The sequence below is a fragment of the Bos indicus x Bos taurus genome, chromosome 2 (assembly GCF_003369695.1).
Source record: "Bos indicus x Bos taurus breed Angus x Brahman F1 hybrid chromosome 2, Bos_hybrid_MaternalHap_v2.0, whole genome shotgun sequence".
In the NCBI taxonomy this organism is placed as follows: Eukaryota; Metazoa; Chordata; class Mammalia; order Artiodactyla; family Bovidae; genus Bos; species Bos indicus x Bos taurus.
In genome coordinates this window covers 71,789,949-71,808,476 of record NC_040077.1, presented here as the reverse complement: position 1 = coordinate 71,808,476, position 18,528 = coordinate 71,789,949, and the positions used below count along the sequence as shown (strand labels likewise).

Below are 18,528 nucleotides of genomic sequence, written 5' to 3'. Positions count from 1 at the left end.
ATGTCCAACTGTTTGCAACCCTACGGATGATAGCCCACCAGTCTCCTCTGTCTGTGGGATTCTCCAGGCAAGAATACTGGCATGGGTTGCCATGCTCTCCTCCAGGGGATTTTCCCAACCCAGGGATCAAACCCAGGTGTCCCACATTGCAGGCGGATTCTTTACCGTCTGAGCCAATGGGGAAGCCCTCTGATTGGTTGGTGATGAGGTAACAGGGTGATGTCTTGAGAACCTCAATCTCCTGGCTCCAGCCAGTCTGGGGACTACCTGCCTGTGGTCATCATGTAGTCATCATCCCCCCCCTGGGTGGGGCGGTCTTAGTTTTTGCAGAACAACTCAAAGACAGGCACAGAGAGTTATCCACATCCCTTCAGAATAAACCAGAGTCCTGTGACACTCTTGTCCTAAACATTAACTGCTAGACTCTGCTCTTTGGAACATGGGGAAGGCCCAGGAGATTACCGCCTTTTTCCTACAAACAGGAAACAGGGATGTGGAGACGCTTTTTGTACATGGGATGGTTCCACAAGTCCTGTTTGGGGTCCAATTCTCCTTTTTATTTGATGCTTCTCAATTCTGAGGGGAAAAGGGGTAAGATTAGGAAGGGAATCAATTTTTAGATAGATTAATCACAAACTCAGCAGGGGAAGTCAGTTTTAGGAGGACTTGGTTTCAAGTTCTGAACCAGAATGCCATTAGATCCAGACTCAAAACCACTCTTGAAACAATCTTGGCTAGAAAACATAGGTAGGCCATTTATACAGTCAAACACATAAGGTAAAGAATTGGTGTAAGCAGTAAAACTCAAAAGAACAACGGTACTTTTTTTAAAACACAGAGAGATCTTATTTCTGAGAGCTCCTTCTTTAAATGCCTCAGAAAAATTGAAATTATTAAATTTTAAAAAATTATATAAGCCTTTTAAGTAAAGTGAAGTTCTTTTTAGCTCTAACTTTGGGAAGATGCAAACAGTTATTTTAAGGTTGGTATGGTTTACTCTTTTTGAGAATTTAATAAAATTTGGACCCACTTTCTTAAAAAATATGTAACTGAATTAAAGCAAGAATAGGAGCTTCCTTGGTGGTCCAGGGATTAAGAATCCACCTTGTCCAATACAGAAGATGTGGGTTCGATCCCTGGTCAGGGAACTAGATTCCACATGCCACAGAGCAACTAAGCCCATGCACCACAACTACTGAACATGAGCACTTTAGAGCTTGTGCTCTGAAACCAGAAAGAAGCCCCTCACTCACTGCAACTAAGACCCAGTGCAGCCAAAATAAATAAAAGAAAAAAGAATATGTGTTCAGTGGCATAGAGTTTAAGACACAACTTATAATTATTCTTGGGTAGATCTGAGATCTGCAAGAATCCTGCTTTAGAAGAATAAATACAATTTACCTTGAATTTTTACTAAGTATACACAAAGGTTTTAACCACTTTATAAACTGTTTCTTCCCCTTAAACTGCTGAATGTATTTACATGAATCCAGAAGAGTCCCTGAGATCATGACAAAGGGGATGTGAATTTTTAGGGCTGGCCTACTACATAAACTAATAAACTCTAAGATACCAGCAGTTAAATAGCCTGATATCCAGACTTAAAAATTATTTTTTAAAACACCTGCACCAATATTAGTATAATATTAGAAACTATTGTTTCAGGCTTTCCAGTTGGCACTAGTGGTAAAGAACCTGCCTGCCAATGCAGGGGACACAAGAGATGTGGGTTCAATCCCTGGGTCAGTAAGATCCCCTGGAGGAGGGCATGGCAACCCACTCCAGTATTCTCATCTGGAGAATGCCATGGACAGAGAAGCCTGGTGGGCTACAGTCTTTAGGGTCCCAAAGAGTCAGACACAACCAAAGAGACTTCAGTTCAGTTCAGTTCAGTCGCTCATTCGTGTCCAACTCTTTGCAACCCCATAAATCGAAGCACGCCAGGCCTCCCTGTCCATCATCAACCCCGGAGTTCACTCAGACTCACATCCATAGAGTCAGTGATGCCATCCAGCCATCTCATCCTCTGTTGTCCCCTTCTCCTCCCGCTCCCAATTCCTCCCAGCATGAGTCTTTTCCAATGAGTCAACTCTTCGCATGAGGTGGCCAAAGTACTGGAGTTTCAGCTTTAGCATCATTCCTTCCAAAGAAATCCCAGGGCTGATCTCCTTCAGAATGGACTGGTTGGATCTCCTTGCAGTCCAGGGGACTCTCAAGTCTTCTCCAACACCACAGTTCAAAAGCATCAATTCTTTGGCGCTCAGCCTTCATCACAGTCCAACTCTCACATCCATACATGACCACAGGAAAAACCATAGCCTTGACAAGACGGACCTTTGTTGGCAAAGTAATGTCTCTGCTTTTGAATATGCTATCTAGGTTGGTCATAACTTTCCTTCCAAGGAGTAAGCGTCTTTTAATTTCATGGCTGCAGTCACCATCTGCATAGATTTTGGAGCCCCCCAAAATAAAGTCTGACACTGTTTCCACTGTTTCCCCATCTATTTCCCATGAAGTGATTGATGGGACCGGATGCCATGATCTTAGTTTTCTGAATGTTGAGCTTTAAGCCAACTTTTTCACTCTCCTCTTTCACTTTCATCAAGAGACTTTTTAGTTCCTCTTCACTTTCTGCCATAAGGGTCGTGTCATCTGCATATCTGAGCTTATTGATATTTCTCCCGGCAATCTTGATTCCAGCTTGTGCTTCCTCCAGCCCAGCGTTTCTCATGATGTACTGTGCATATAAGTTAAATAAGCAGGGTGACAATATACAGCCTTGACGTACTCCTTTTCCTATTTGGAACCAGTCTGTTGTTCCATGTCCAGCTCTAACTGTTGCTTCCTGACCTGCATATAGATTTCTCAAGAGGCAGGTCAGGTGGTCTGGTATTCCCATCTCTTTCAGAATTTCCCACAGTTTATTGTGATCCACACAGTCAAAGGCTTTGGCATAGTCAATAAAGCAGAAATAGATGTTTTTCTGGAACTCTCTTGCCTTTTCCATGATCCAGCAGATGTTGGCAATTTGATCTCTGGTTCCACTTAGCAAGCAACTATTGTTCCAGCTGAAAAAGTCATGGCAGTGAGGGTAGCAGAATGTATCATCCCCAAATATGTCACCTTGTGGCATGTTATTTTGAGCTGAAGGCAACTGAGAAGCACAAGATATAAGAAAAGCTTTGTCCTCCTATCTATCTAAAAGCAGCACAGAAATTTACAAAGGAGTCCCTCCTTCCTTTATACTAGGAAAGACCAACATTCATCCCTGCAAACAACTCAAACTCTTATCGTTGAATAGCAAGGACTCAAAGCTGCATAAGCAGCCTTACTTCTGTTTACCCTGCTTTTCCTTGAACCCTCCCCTACACTTTTCTTTCGTTTGACTTTAGCTGAAGATGGTATTTAGCTGGAATTCTAAGCCTGAGAGTTACTCATTCTCCCCTGGTATCTCCCATCTGTACAGGAGGTACACATAACAGTAAACTTCTATTTTTCTCTTGTTAATCTTTCTTTTGTTACAGAGGTCTCAGCCAACAACTCAGAGGAGTAGAGGGAAAAATTATTTTTCCCCCTACAGCAATTACTGTTAGAGAGTATTAGCCTTTGTGTTTGTAAAAGTTATCATTTCTACTTACATAATATGCAATAGCTCACTGATCCCTGGAGAAGTGTGGCCTTTGTGTGGCTAACATCTGAAGACTGACTCAGTTTCCCAAAGAGGGGTCAGACCAACTGCCACACTTTTGTGTCCAAATTGAGGGTAGAGGGAAAGAAAGTTAACTACTTATAGAACCAAACTGAAACATTTGGAGTCACTTATTTCAGGGACAGAATGAAGACAGCCAATGTAGGCACACAGAGGACACTTAACCTAACCTCATGGGGATGTACAACTCTTCCCAAAGGTTGGCACAGGACACCAGCCAAGCCCCCATGCAAGTCTGTTCATGGCAGCTCTATGCTTCCTTGTTCCCCTGACTCAGCTGCTCTGATCTAAATAAGAAAGAAGACCACCCGGCAACTAATCAGCCAACAACAACAAATAACTCCTGTATTTATCCCATGAAAAACACTTAAATTTGTCAGCAACTCAGAACTTACTACGTTCACAGTCTTGAGTTCTAAGGTTCGTGGGTCAAAATCCAGGTAATAAATGCATCTTTCTCCTTTGTTTTCTTCAGAGTGCAGATTTTTATTTTTGATATACTTTTTGGTTATACCTTCTTAAGGTTTGGGTACAAAAAAAAAAGATTAAAAGTGACAAAGATTATTCCAAGTCACATGTGGCAGCAATCTGCTGTAGTATTACATTCCCAACAAAAAGAGAAAGACAACCTACAGGTCACACCTGGCCCTCCATCTGTTTTAGTAAGTAAACTCTACTGGAACACGGCTACGCCCAGGCCCACATGGCTATGGCCATGGTCATGCCATGGTGGCACAGTTGAGTACAATGACAGAGACTGTATGGCTACTATGACTGAAATATTTACTGACCTTTAATGAAAGAGGCTGCCAACTTGTGGTCAAGAGAACATAGTCATCACGCCTTTCTTTTAAACCTTTACACTAAAAAGACAAGCTGCTAAAGGTCATGCCTTAATCACGTCCCCATCCTCACTAACAAATGCAGCTTATATTTTGTTACTTTAAGCATTTTAAAAATTTTCTGATCAAGGACCAAGAAAAAAAATTATTCTTCAAATTTGAAGATAAAGAAAATTCTGGAATTGTCTCAAGTAATTAAGAGGAGGAAGGTAACTGAAAAGTCTTCAAGTCTTGACACAGCATAAGCCCTAAAGGACTCCAAAGACACAGATCAGGCAGACACTGTGAACACATTCCCCATACCAGGAGGCACCCAGAAAGGGAAAGAATCCCAACAATGAACCCAAGATTCAGGGTGTCCCAAGGTGGCAAGAATGCTCCAACCTCCAAGTACATCCAACCTCCAAAATATCCAAAGGCTGACCTCAGTCTTAGCCTGAGGAACTTCCCACATTAGGGAATCTGCTGCTTTCTTAGCTATCTGTTCAATTCCCAGGTGTGTTAGGATGTGTTTTCTTACACTGAGGTGAAATCTGCCTAATTTCATCACTCACTGACCTTAGCTCTTCTCCAAGACTGTTAAAAAACCAGTTATCAATACTTTACTTCCTGTTATATCATAGCTCCTCAGATAACTGAAGTGTTCTTTCCTGAGACTGCTGAGCCTCATTACAACTGTGCTTCAAGATTCTTCACTGTACTCCTCTTCTCAAACCACTTTAGGTTTTCCGAAATCATGTTTATCTCTCTTCCTTTTTAATACTATGGTTGGAGCTCCCCTTTTAAGCCCTTTCAGTTAATACAACGGATATGTTTCAGCAGTTACACTTCATACTGTTTACAAACTTTTTTTACACATACCTATTACATTCTACCTCTTGATCCTAACCCCTACATTTGTGTCAGACTTGTCATGATATACAGTCTTAAATCCAACCCATGATTCCAGCCTTTCAAAGTATTCATAGATCCTGATTTTGCCTTTCACACTGTACTTTCCACTTACTGCCATCTGAAAATTCCATTAACCTAAGAGCTTCTCAGTTACCCAATTTTTAGAGCTAAACATCCAACATCTGACACTTTGCTTTAGAGTATATTTTATTTACAATAGGCTTTTCATCCTAAAATTACTATACTTAGTAAAGCTGATATTAAGATTAATTTGCATTCCTTAAGCAAACATTAACAGTTAGTGGCAGAGGTAGAGAAATCAGAGTGGATTAAAAGTGTGTCATATAAATAAAACATGAATCAAGGGAACTTCCATGCTGGTCCAGGGGCTAAGACTCCTTACTCCCAATACAGAGGGCCCTGGTTCAATCCCTGGTCAGGGAAAAAGATCCCACAAGCTGTAACTAAAAGATCCCATGTGCTGCAACTAAGATCCAGCACCATGAGATATAAGAAAACACATGAATCAACTTGAGACTGCTGCTGTATCGGTAAACAAAGGATGCTGCAGCCATCAAGCCAGTACATTTCAGCCACTGGACAGTGAGCCCTAAAGGAACTCAGGATGGAGACAACCAACCAGCCCACTGTGAAGCCCACGTAGTAGTCAGCCTCTGCAGCCACCCTGATGGTGCTTCTGAGAACACTCACGATGCTAGCCCCAGACAGCTGACGTGCGTATCACAGGAATGACTGCAGTGAGCCCAGACTCTCACCTATTCCTATACACAGTAAACCAAGGGCTTCCCTGGCCTGCAATGCAGGAGATCCAGGTTTGATCCCTGGGTTGGGAAGATTCCCCTGGAGAAGGGAATGTAACCCACTCCAATATTCTTGCCTTGAGAATTCCATGGACAGAGAAGCCTGGCAGGCTACAGTCTATAGGGTCAATGGATTGGTTCAAAATTGGGAAAGGAGTACATCAAGGCTGTGTATAGTAACCCTGTTTATTTAACTTATATGCAGAGTACATCATGCGAAATGCTGGGATGTATGACTCACAAGCTGGAATTAAGATTGCCTGGATCATATCAACAACCTCAGATATGCAGATGATACCACTCTAATGGCAGAAAGCAAAGAGAAACTAAAGAGCCTCTTGATGAAAGTGAAAGAGAAGAGTGAAAAACCTGGCTTAAAATTCAACATTGAAAAAACGAAGATCATGGCATCCAGTACTATCACTTCATGCCAAATAGATGGGGAAAAGTGTAAGGAGTGACAAATTTTATTTTCTTGAGCTCCAAAATCACTATGGATGTTAACTGCAGCCACAAAATTAAAAGACACTTGCTCCCTAGAAGAAAAGCTCTGACAAGCCTAGACAGCATATTAAAAAGCAGAGACATCACTTTGCCAACAAAGGTGTGTACAGACAAAGCTGGGGTTTTTACAATAGTCATGTATGGATCTAAGAGTTGGACCCTAAAGAAGGCTGAGTGCTGAAGAACTGATGCTTTCAAATTGAGTGATGGAGAAGACTCTTGACAGTCCCTTGGACTGCAAGGAGATTAAACCAGTTAATCCTAAAGGAAATCAACCCTGAATACTATTGGAAGGACTGATGAAGATGAAGCTCCAATACTTTGGCCATGTGATGTGAAGAGCTGAGTCACTAAAGAAGATCCTGAGGGCAAGAGGAGAAGCGGGCGACAGAGGATGAGATGGTTGGATGGCATCACCAACTCAATGGACATTAGTTTGAGTAAACTCCAGGAGGCACTGAAGAACAAGGAAGACTGGTGTGCTGCAATTCATGGGGTGACAAAGAGTTAGACATGACTTAAGAGACTGAACATCAATACATAGAAAAGTACTAAATTCCTTAATGTGAGATAGCTGGTTTTCTTTTATTAACACTAATCTTTTGATGATTATGACCAGGTCTTTGTTGCAAAAACTCTTATGAATCCGGGCTCCTCCTCCCCTCTTTGAAGCAGTCTCTCAGGGTTATTTGAGATATTGTCTCCCAAGCTTGAAGTCCTAAGAATGTCTGTCAGATAACACATAACTCTCAACTTTTAGGTTGTGCTTTTTTTTTTTTTTTTCCAGTCGACAAACCTGTACACAGCACTAGTTGAAGAGCTGAGGTAGGGTAGTCTGACATCTCTTATTTGTCAGTATAGCAATGAATTCTTTCTTATTATTTCTGCCTGACATAGAGTAAGCCCTCACCAAATATTAGCTATTATCTTCCTAGCTATGTGAGCCCCAAAAACTTCATGGCACACCATCCTTCACCTAACCCTCTCTCATATTCCCTTTCCTGTCTTGAACCCACACTTATACTTACTCTTCCAAGGTTTCATAACTAATCTAATAGATCCTCTGGTAAATATGCAGTGAATATTGCCAAAAAACAAGCAGCCGCTCAATGAATTTCCTGGGCAACAATTACCCTTCAACTCCCTGTCAGGATTTACTGGGCCTTAATCTTCTTCAGGATCACTCCAGGCCTCCACTAAATTTTTATCAAACTGTCAACCACCTAAGCTTTCATTGAAAGCTTTCAGTTAACCCTCTGACTTTGACCCTGCATTCCCCTACCTTGCAAAGACAGTAGAAAAACTGACAATGTGAAGGAAAGAGACCATATAATTGAGAATTACTGAGGGGTCAAAAACGGAAAGGCTTTCTGAAATTGAATCAGCTTCTAAAAGACATTTCAATGAAAAATGTAATAGGATGGAAAAAAAAAGAGACACATTATAAAGGACATAGTTATACAATGACTATGAAGGAAAGAAGAAAGTCACTCTGTGCTCCATACTGGTCTCTGAAGAAGTCCAGCTAGTTATCCAAGGATGAAAGAGAACTGCAAGTCAGATGTTCCTTTTTCCTCTTTAAAATCAAGCCAAAACAAAATTCATTCAGCAGGTCTTTGTTATCTATTGCCTAGATATAGGAAAAAAATAAAACGCTGTCTCCAGATTATTACCTAAAATTCACTCTTCCATTATTGGGGACAATTATTTTTATCCTATTCCCACTATAGTTACTGCTATAAGTTATTTAATGTAGAAATAATAAAAAAATTTAATTACAAATAGTTAACTGAGGTTTAATTGGTTTAACTGGTATGTCACCCCACAACATGCCTAAAGATTCCAAGAGGACAGGATGGTGAATGGTATGAGGGATGATGCTTTAGCATCTCATCCTCAGTTATTACAGAGCAGTTCCCTTCCAAACAAATCTGTTTACAATTTAAAAGGCTTTCAATTAATTTTTTCAACTAAATCAAGACTCACTGAACATAATTAGAGAAGGGATGGGCTGAATCTAAAGAAAAAACATGAGATGACCTTATAATTCTTAACATTGCTGTCCAAGTTTTCTCCTGCTACTGCTAAGTCACTTCAGTCGTGTCCGACTCTGTGCGACCCCATAGACGGCAGCCCACCAGGCTCCCCCATTCCTGGGATTCTCCAGGCAAGAACACTGGAGTGGGTTGCCATTTCCTTCTCCAATGTGTGAAAGTGAAAAGTGAAAGGGAAGTCGCTCAGTCGTGCCCGACTCCTAGCGACCCCATGGACTGCAGCCCACCAGGCTCCTCTGCCCATGGGATTTTCCAGGCAAGAGTACGGGAGTGGGGTGCCATTGCCTTCATAGTGAAAGTGAAAGTGAAGTCGCTCAGCCGTGTCCGATTCTTTGCGATTCCATGGATTGCAGCCCACCAAGCTCCTCCATCCATGGACTTTTCCAGGCAAGAATACTGGAGTGGGTTGCCATTTCCTTCTCCAAAGTTTCCTCCTAAATATCTACAAATTTCACCTTTTAAAATTATATAACAAGTTTTAAGACTTCGGCACAGATAGATTTCCCAGTGAAAGAAAAGAAAAAGTATTAGCTTTGGATGGAAAACATTTCTGGGAAGTCTGGGGCTGTACGACAGGCATGCAAAGGAGATCTCTGAATACCTGGTTGTTAATATTAACATCCACGTTAGGGTGAGGAGCTGGCACAGGACTGTTTTCCATTTCAAGGTGTTTGAGCTTCTCTGAGGCATCTATGAATGCTGGAGGAAAACAAAAAAGGAAAATAGCCACTTAGTCTGCCATGCTGTCACAGCTTGTAAGTGTACAGACTCAGGCTTTCTTCACTGCCTCCCCTCAATACCAGTTACCATCAATAAAAGGTAATAATCCGTATCACCTTGGACCAGACATTCCTTCTATAACCAGGAAACTCACCATTGATTTGAGTAAGAGTTAACCTAAACAGGAACATTTCCTGTATCTGCTCTGCTCCTAAAATGCCACTCGATGTAGACTCTCCATGGCACGAGGGGTTAAGCTAGCTCACCAGCTAAAAGATTCAAAGAAAAGGCACAGAGCACCTGTGACACCACCCTTCCTTCCTAAGTACAACCCAAGCTCCTCCTGCAAAACCTTAGCACCTAGCTGTTTCTTCTCCTTGTTTCCTGACTGTATGGGGCCTAAAACTAAACTGATGAAGAACACACATTTATTAACTCACTGACTCAACCTATCACATACTGGTGACACCAGTCAGGTGTGATGCAGGACAAGCATCTTATCTTCACTACCTGCAACCAGGCTGTACAATACAAGTAAAATCCTCCAACCACTGAAAAGATGATACATTAAATACAATGAATTCTATTTCCACTAACAACTGTTAGGTGTTCTTATTGTGCAGGAATCAATTTGGTAGGAATTTGAATTTATACATTGTCCAAATAACCAAAAAAGCTACTGAATGCTAAATAATTTCTAAGCAATCAAGGAGAAGAAAGGAGGGAAAACTATGAAGTCATTTCCTCTCAGTCAGAGAGATCTTCTAAAGTGTTCATCAATTAACTCTGTAAATCTGGCCCTTGGCTACACATTAGAATCAGGTTGGGAACTTTTAAGATACACTGATCCCAGAGCTGACCCTAGAATAACAATATCAGATTTCTGAAGGCAGTTTTATGGCACTAGGAGTTTTTTTTTTTTTTTTTTTAATTGAAGGCTAATTATTTCACAATACTGTAGTGTTTTTTGCCATACATTGACATGAATCAGCCATGGGTGTGTACATGTGTCCCCCACCCTGAACCCCTCCTTCCATTTCCCTCCCCATCCCATCCCTCAGGGTTCTCCCAGTGCACCAGCTTTGAGTGGCACTTGTAGTTTTTAAAACCCTCTAGGTGATTTTAATGTACAATCAAAACAGAATCACTAATTCAACATTAATCACAAAGTCTTCCATATTCATTTTCTTACTTAATTGCCACCTCTTGCTTTTCTTATGCTTCAAATGATTTGACACTAAATTTTAACATGATGATGCTGGGACCACAACACTTCAGCTTATGCTGTTAAATTAATACTGCTGGCTTGTGCTGGTGAGGGAGAACTGGTTAAAATAAAGCTTATTCTACTATTTCTGTTTGGCTGAGAAATATCCTGAGACTGTAGGCTAAATGCTTTTCTTTCTTATGTTACTATTTATTAACTATTTACCTAAGTCAATCAGGGTTTTGACATCATCACCAAAAGAAAATATAGAATAAATTGGACACCAAGATTCATATCTTGGTATAAGACCTTAATTCTTAATATCAAAATGCTCTAGCTTCATTGATTGACACTGAGCAAATGTTCTGAGTCTCAACTGGATAAGTCTTACTAATGAAACCCCTACATGATTCAAGAATTTCTTCTGTCATAACTTCCAACAGTATTTAAGCGCTGCCTGAATAGTTTCTGTAATGGAGCCCACTCACTGTAAGATATCTATGTCTGATATATGGCAAGAACAGTTTAAAAGATTCTTCCCTAAACTCATTTCAATTTGGCTTTGCTATATTTTCAAACTGCTGATTGAAGATTCAGTAAGAAAGTGACATAAATTCCCTGATATAAAAGGCTTCTGAGTATTTGAAACTATTAAGTCTCATTTGGTCTTGTCCTTTCTAAGCATCCTTAGTTTGTTCTACCAAATTCCTCAAAATCAATATAATCTCCTAGAAAGTATGTATTAAATAAACGTTGATTGTTCATACAACACTACTGCAGTGCTGAAAGAATTTTAAACACTTTTCAAATCCAGATAACTGTTGTTGTTATTCAGTTGCTTCGTGGTGTCCAACTCTTTGCAACCCCATGGACTGCAGCACACTAGGCTTCCCTGTCCTTCACCATCTTCTGGAGCTTGCTCAAACTCATGTTCACTGACTCAGTGTTGCCATCGAACCATCTCATCCTCTATTGTCCCCTTCTCCTCCCGCCTTCAATCTTTCCCAGCATGAGAGTCTTTTCTAATGAGTTGACTCTTTGCATCAGGTGGCCAAAGTGTTGGAGCTTCAACTTCAGCATCAGTCCTTCCAATGAATGGTCAGGATTGATTTCCTTTAGGATTGACTGATTTGATCTACCTACAGTCCTAGGGACTCTCAAGAGTCTTCTCCAACACCACAGCTCAAAAGCATCAATTTTCTGGTGTTCAGTCTTCTTTACGGTCCAACTCTTGCATCTATACATGACTACTGGAAAATTCATAGCTTTGACTAGACAGACCTTTGTCGGCAAAGTAATGTCTCAGTTTTTTAATATGCTATCTCAGTTTGTCACAGATTTTCTTCCAAATTAATTAATTAAATTAAAATTTTAATTTAAGCATCTTTTAATACATACAATGGACAGACATAAAATGAAAATAGAATCAATGTTGCCATTCTATAAAGGAGACTTTTTATTTTAATCCCGAAAATACTTCACATTAAGCTAGTCTTACTTCTGGCTGGATCTAAACACTGATGGCCTCTATCTGTTACATATCACATCTTTCTAGTGACAAAGAGTGACTATTTCTAACAAGAGACAGAGTCCAGAGCAAGGCTGTGAAAACTGGAAAATAACCAAAAACAATTGCTGCAAAAAAAGTACATGAGAAATATTGGCATTCGTTGGAGATACTGTGGGTTCAGCTCTGGATCACCACAGTGAAGTGAGTCATGTGAATTGCCTGGTTTCCCAGTGCATGTAAGTTATGTTTGTACTATATTGTAGTCTACTTATTAAACATGCAATAGCATTATGTTTAAAAAAATAATGTGCATACTTTAGTTAAAAAATACTTTATTGCTAAAAAATGCTACCCATTACCTGACAATATACGGTTGCCACAAACTGTCATTTTGCAAAAAAGCACAATATTTGCAAAGTAAAATAAAACAAGGTGCTCTGAGTAACAGAGATGTTTTCTTAACCCGATAACTCTTACTTTTAAAAAATCAAATTAGAACATCATTCTGAAATTATGAATAAATCAAAGCTAATTTATGTTTGACACCACCCTTATGGCAGAAAGTGAGGAGGAACTAAAAAGTCTCTTGATGAAAGTAAAAGTGGAGAGTGAAAAAGTTGGCTTAAAGCTGAACATTCAGAAAACTAAGATCATGGCATCTGGTCCCATCACTTCATGGGAAATAGATGGGGAAACAGTGGAAACAGTGTCAGACTTTATTTTTGGGGGCTCCAAAATCTATGCAGATGGTGACTGCAGCCATGAAATTAAAAGACGCTTACTCCTTGGAAGGAAAGTTATGACCAACCTAGGCAGCATATTCAAAAGCAGAGACATTACTTTGCCAACAAAGGTCCGTCTAGTCAAGGCTATGGTTTTTTTCCAGTGGTCATGTATGGATGTGAGAGTTGGACTGTAAAGAAAGCTGAGCGCCAAAGAACTGATGTTTTTGAACTATGGTATTGGAGAAGACTCTTGAGAGTCCCTTGGACTGCAAGGAGATCCAACCAGTCCATTCTAAAGGAGGTCAGTCCTGGGTGTTCTTTGGAAGGAATGATGCTAAAGCTGAAACTCCAGTACTTTGGCCACCTCATGCGAAGAGTTGACTCACTGGAAAAGATTCTGATGCTGGGAGGGATTGGGGGCAGGAGGAGAAGGGGACGACACAGGATGAGATGGCTGGATGGCATCACCGACTCGATGGACTTGAGTTTGAGTGAACTCTGGGAGTTGGCAATGAACAGGGAGGCCTGGCGTGCTGCAATTCATGGGGTCGCAAAGAGTTGGACATGATTGAGCAACTGAACTGAACTGAACTGAATTTATGTTTCCCAGACCTCAGACTCAGAAAAACAATTTAAATATGGTAGCTGTCAATAAAAACATAATATATAACATGCCAAAACATTTAACAGTGCATTTGTAGTAGTTACTTCAGGAACAAAAGAACAGATTTTTTAAACCAACTGAAAGTGAAAGTCAAGCTGCTGAGTCGTGTCCAACTCTTTTGTGACCCCGTGGACTGTAGCCCACCAGGCTCCTCCATCCATGGGATTCTCCAGGCAAGAATACTGGAGTGGGTTGCCATTTCCTTCTCCAGGGGATCTTCCTGACCCAGGGATAGAACCCAGGTCTCCCGCATTGCTGGCAGATGCTTTAACCTCTGAGCCACCAGGAAAGCCCACTACCAGCAGTAATTCAGCATGTTCTATGAACCAGAAGCACTGTGAAATTTTTCATCACATCTTTCTAAATTACTAAATCCTACTGCTGTATTTTACACTCTTCAGAGAGAACAGCATACTCACTGGCAATTTTCTATAAGTTGTTTAAAAGACGGTGCTTAATTTTAGAAAAAGAAATCAAAATTGCCAAGAGCCATGTAAACATAAGCTGCTTTTAAATGATCACACTTACACTGAAATTCAACAGAAAGCTTTTGTTTAAAGACAGTTATGTTTTAATATCAAACCAAACTCACAAATAGATAGAAATATGTGCAATTTCTTATTTCCTTTTAACCTTTTAAAAAGTTAAGGAGAGCAGCATTCTTTCTTGATTATTTATTTTTGTGGGTCTGGGCAACAACAGCTCTCATTAATAACAAAATATTTCCTATGCACTAAAGGAATGTCCAAACATTTGTTCAATCCTGTGCCCTAGATAATCTCTAAGGAAACATTTTTCTCTTGATTTTCACTCAAGAAACAAAAAGAAAATTTGAAAATTAAAAAATGTTTAATGACTTATAAATGACACAAATGTTTAATGGTATCAGTTATGTGATCTTAAACATTTCAATGGACGCTTAAGCCAAAAAGACAAGAAGGCATAACACTAAATTATGTTTAATATTTAAATTATGTTTAATGTTTAAATTAAATTATGTTTTATGTTTAAATTATGTTTAATGTCTATTCTACATTAAAATTTCAAATTCAACTGCTGCTGCATAAAATACTCTTGAAGTGACTGACAAACAGCTCATTTCAAAAGACATAGACTACTGTCACTGATATCACACAGAACATTTACTCACTCCTGCACTCACCTTCAGGTCCCTCTAACCCAGCCTGCCTGGTGGCTGTGCTCACTTCACCTGGGGCTTGGGAGGTGTCCATGGTGTCAGGTGCCCCAGCTACCTCATTAATGGTTGTTTCCAGTAAGTCTGGACTATCTAGCAAATCAAGCTTCAGAGGCAAGCTGTAAAGGTAACAGAAAATATACTTAGATCAAGACATTTATCATGAAAAGAATTTAAAACACTAATAAAAATCTGTTGGAAAAAAAGTCATTTAAGGAAAAAAAAAATCATGTAAGAGTTCATATGCCAAGTGGTTTATTCATCTGTCAAAACCTTTGGGCAGATTCTCTTCCTTCCAAATTGGAGAAGAAGGGGCTGAATTTAGCTTCCCAACTGAAATAACCTAAGGGGAAAATAAACAATTCTCAAGATATTAGACATCAGACAACAAAAAGGCAGAAATTCTGAGATTCAGAAAACAATGAGGAGTCCTTGTTTTAAGAGAATCTCCATGTTATAATACAGAGATTACAGTGAGGTGGGGCACAGAGACGTCCTGTGGCTGACAGTCCAGGGAGACCAGGACAGCTGAAGTTCACTGGACAGGGTACCAGGCAGGAGAGAATCCTGGAGGTCTGCAGAAGGCTCCCCTCAAGATGCAGTAGGGTACTGATCAGGGAACATGTGGAAGGAAACTCCTGAGACTGGGAAAAGAACCATCCAAAAGGATTTCCTCCTTCTGTGTGGCTTCGGAAAGAATTAGTGGCACTCATGCTGGGCCACAGTGTCCTTCTTTACACACTATAAAAACACATAACAAGGGTACTGAGTATGAAAAAGATCCTGCCTCAGGAGTAGAGAATAATTTATCCAGACAGCCTTGTGACAAATCCACTTAACACATCATAAAAGAAAGAGCTGAAAGGATCAAAGTGTTTCCAAGTAATTTAACTGCATTCTAAAACAAATCTCAAGACTGAAAGGAATACAAAATGATCTGGTATCCAACAATGTAAACTTCAAAATGTCAGGTATCTAGTCAGAGATTATTAGAAATGCTAAGAGGCAGAAAAAGACATCCATACTAAAAAGAAAAATCAATCAACAGAAATCAGCATGTTAGGATTAGCAGAGAAAGACACTAAAAACTGTTATTAGAGCTGTATTTCATATGCTCAAAAAGCTAAGCAGAAATTACAACATACAAAAAAGACTCAAACCAAGATTCTAGAGATGAAAACCACAATATCTAAGATGGAAAATATATTGGGTGAGGTGGACAGCAGATTAGATTTTTTAAAAGATACTGAATTTAAAGGCACAGCAATAAAAACTATCCAAAATAAAACACACAGGGAAAAAGGATTACCTCCCAAATGAAAATGTCAGTTCTTCTTTGTGGGCCAACTTCAAGCAACCAACTACATGAATAACTGACTAGATACAGTCCTGGGGTGGTGGGGGGAGGGGCGAAAAAGGGAGGGGAGAAAAAGTATTTGAAGAAAAAGATGACTGATACTTACAAATCTGATGAAAACTATAAACCCACAGATTCAAGAATTTCAGGAAACTCTAGACACAAAAAACATGAAGAAAACTACACCAAAGCACATTGTAACCACACTGCTTAAAACCAATGATGAAAAGAAAAATTTAAAAGCAGCCAAAACATTGTACATTCAAAAAGAATAAGATAAGGAGGACAGCAGATTTCTTATCAGAAATAATGCAAACTAGAGGACAGTGGAGGAGTATCTCAAAGATATGTAAAGAATAAAAGCCTACCAATCCAAATTTTATATCCAGCCAAAAAGCTTTCAAAAACAAAGGAAAACCTATATATACACCAAAGAAAAGTGAAAACAAACATACACTCAGAGATGTGTACCCAAATGTTCATGGAGTCACTATTCATAATAGGCAAAAAAGTGGAAATGCCTATTAACTGAGGAACAGATAAATAAAACATGATCTGTCCATGCTGTTGCTGCTGCTAAGTCGCTTCAGTTGTGTCCGACTCTGTGCGATCCCATAGATGGCAGTCCACCACGCTCTGCCATCCCTGGGATTCTCCAGGCAAGAACACTGGAGTGGGTTGCCATTTCCTTCTCCAATGCACGAAAGTGAAAAGTGAAAGTGAAGACGCTCAGTCGTATCTGACTCCTAGCGACCCCATGGACTGCAGCCCACCAGGCTCCTCCATCCATGGGATTCTCCAGGCAAGAGCACTGGAGTGGGTTGCCATTGCCTTCTCCTAGCCTCCTCTGCTGCTGCTGCTGCTAAGTCGCTTCAGTGGTGTCCAACTCTGTGTGACCCCATAGACAGCAGCCCACCAGGCTTTCCCGTCCCTGGGATTTTCCAGGCAAGAACACTGAATGGCATAATAATCAGCAAGAAAAGGAGTCATGTACTGAAACACGCTATGACCCTTGAAAATACAACGTTAAGGGAAAAAAGTCAGACACAAAATACCACATATCATATGAGGCCATTTATATGAAATGTCTAGAAAAAACAAGTTCACAAACACAGAAAGTAGATTAGTGGTTGTCAGAAGCTAGAGAGGAATGGAGATTAACTGCTGTGGTTTAAGGTCTGAAATTAGGATTCCATAAAAAGGCTGTCTTGATGTCCCTGAGCCTCATGGGCCCCCAAGGCCCAACCATGAGCTTCCCAACTCTCATCAGATAGATATGCCCTCCCAGTGAAAAAGGTTCCAAAACTGTACCAGCTGCATCCTACCAGATTCTTAATCAATAAGTTTCATTTCTCTGCCAGCCTGTGAAATTATTCAGACAAGCCAATCATATCCCCTGGTGGGAAACAAGGGGTTAACTCATTCTCACATTCCTATAAAGCCTGCCTCCCAAAAAAGCCCATGTTTGTTCACTTTGCTCCCAAGAGAGACATGATGCATCCCCATTGTTGTGAGGTTTTGTCCTCCTTAGAGCCATGAGTATATATGTTTAGTAAACTGCTGTCAGGGCTGGGCATTGTATGTTGGGCCATTTAACAGTATTTAGGGTAGAGGATCCCTCCCTTACCAAAAGGGTGAGTGAGTGTGGAGAAGAACAACTGATAGTGGATATGGGGTTTCTTTTTTGTTGGTTAGTCAACAAGTTGTGTTCGACTCTTTTGCAACCCTGTGGACTGTAGGCTGCCAGGTTCCTCTATCCATAGGATTTCCCAGGCAAGAATACTAAGTGGGTTTTTTTTGGGTTTTTTTAGTGAGGGGCAAAATATTCTAAAGTAAAACTGTAATAAAGGTTGCGCAATTCTATGAAAGTGCTAAAAACACTGAATTGTTGGCTGTGAATGGGTAAACAGTATGAATTAAATCTTAAAAAAGAAGACAGACAATAGGAATTCATGACCAAAAGACCAGCACTAAAAAAATATTAAAGGGAAACATACAGGTAGAAGTAAAATGAACAATGTATTATAGGGTCTAAAACACACATAGAAGAAAAATGTTTGGCAAATGACGGTAAAAAGGCTAGGAGAGGAGAAATAGAAGCACGCTACTGTAAAGTTGTTATACTACACATGAAACAGTATAATATTCCTTGAACGTTGACTGATAAATGCTAAAGTAACCATTAAAGTTAAAAAAAAAAACACACCAAAGAGTTATAGCTAAGGAATAAGAAAAGGACATAAAGGAAATTTTTTAAAAATTAATGAAAAAAGAAGAAGATGGAAACAAGAAACATATGGGACAGACAACAAACAGCAGGATGACA

The 18,528-nt window shown here is 40.0% G+C and overlaps 1 protein-coding gene across 3 annotated transcripts in view; it reads right to left on the bottom strand.

The window, feature by feature from the left end:
- EPB41L5 (erythrocyte membrane protein band 4.1 like 5) overlaps positions 1-18,528 on the bottom strand; it is a 167,924-nt gene that overhangs the window by 35,930 nt on the left and 113,466 nt on the right. For all 3 annotated transcript variants that reach the window (XM_027562558.1, XM_027562547.1, XM_027562566.1), the window contains 2 exons: positions 14,813-14,964; positions 9,426-9,523 (listed from right to left, as the gene is read on the bottom strand). In XM_027562558.1, the coding sequence (XP_027418359.1) occupies positions 9,426-9,523; positions 14,813-14,964 (250 nt within the window). The remainder of the gene's footprint in view (positions 1-9,425; positions 9,524-14,812; positions 14,965-18,528) is intronic.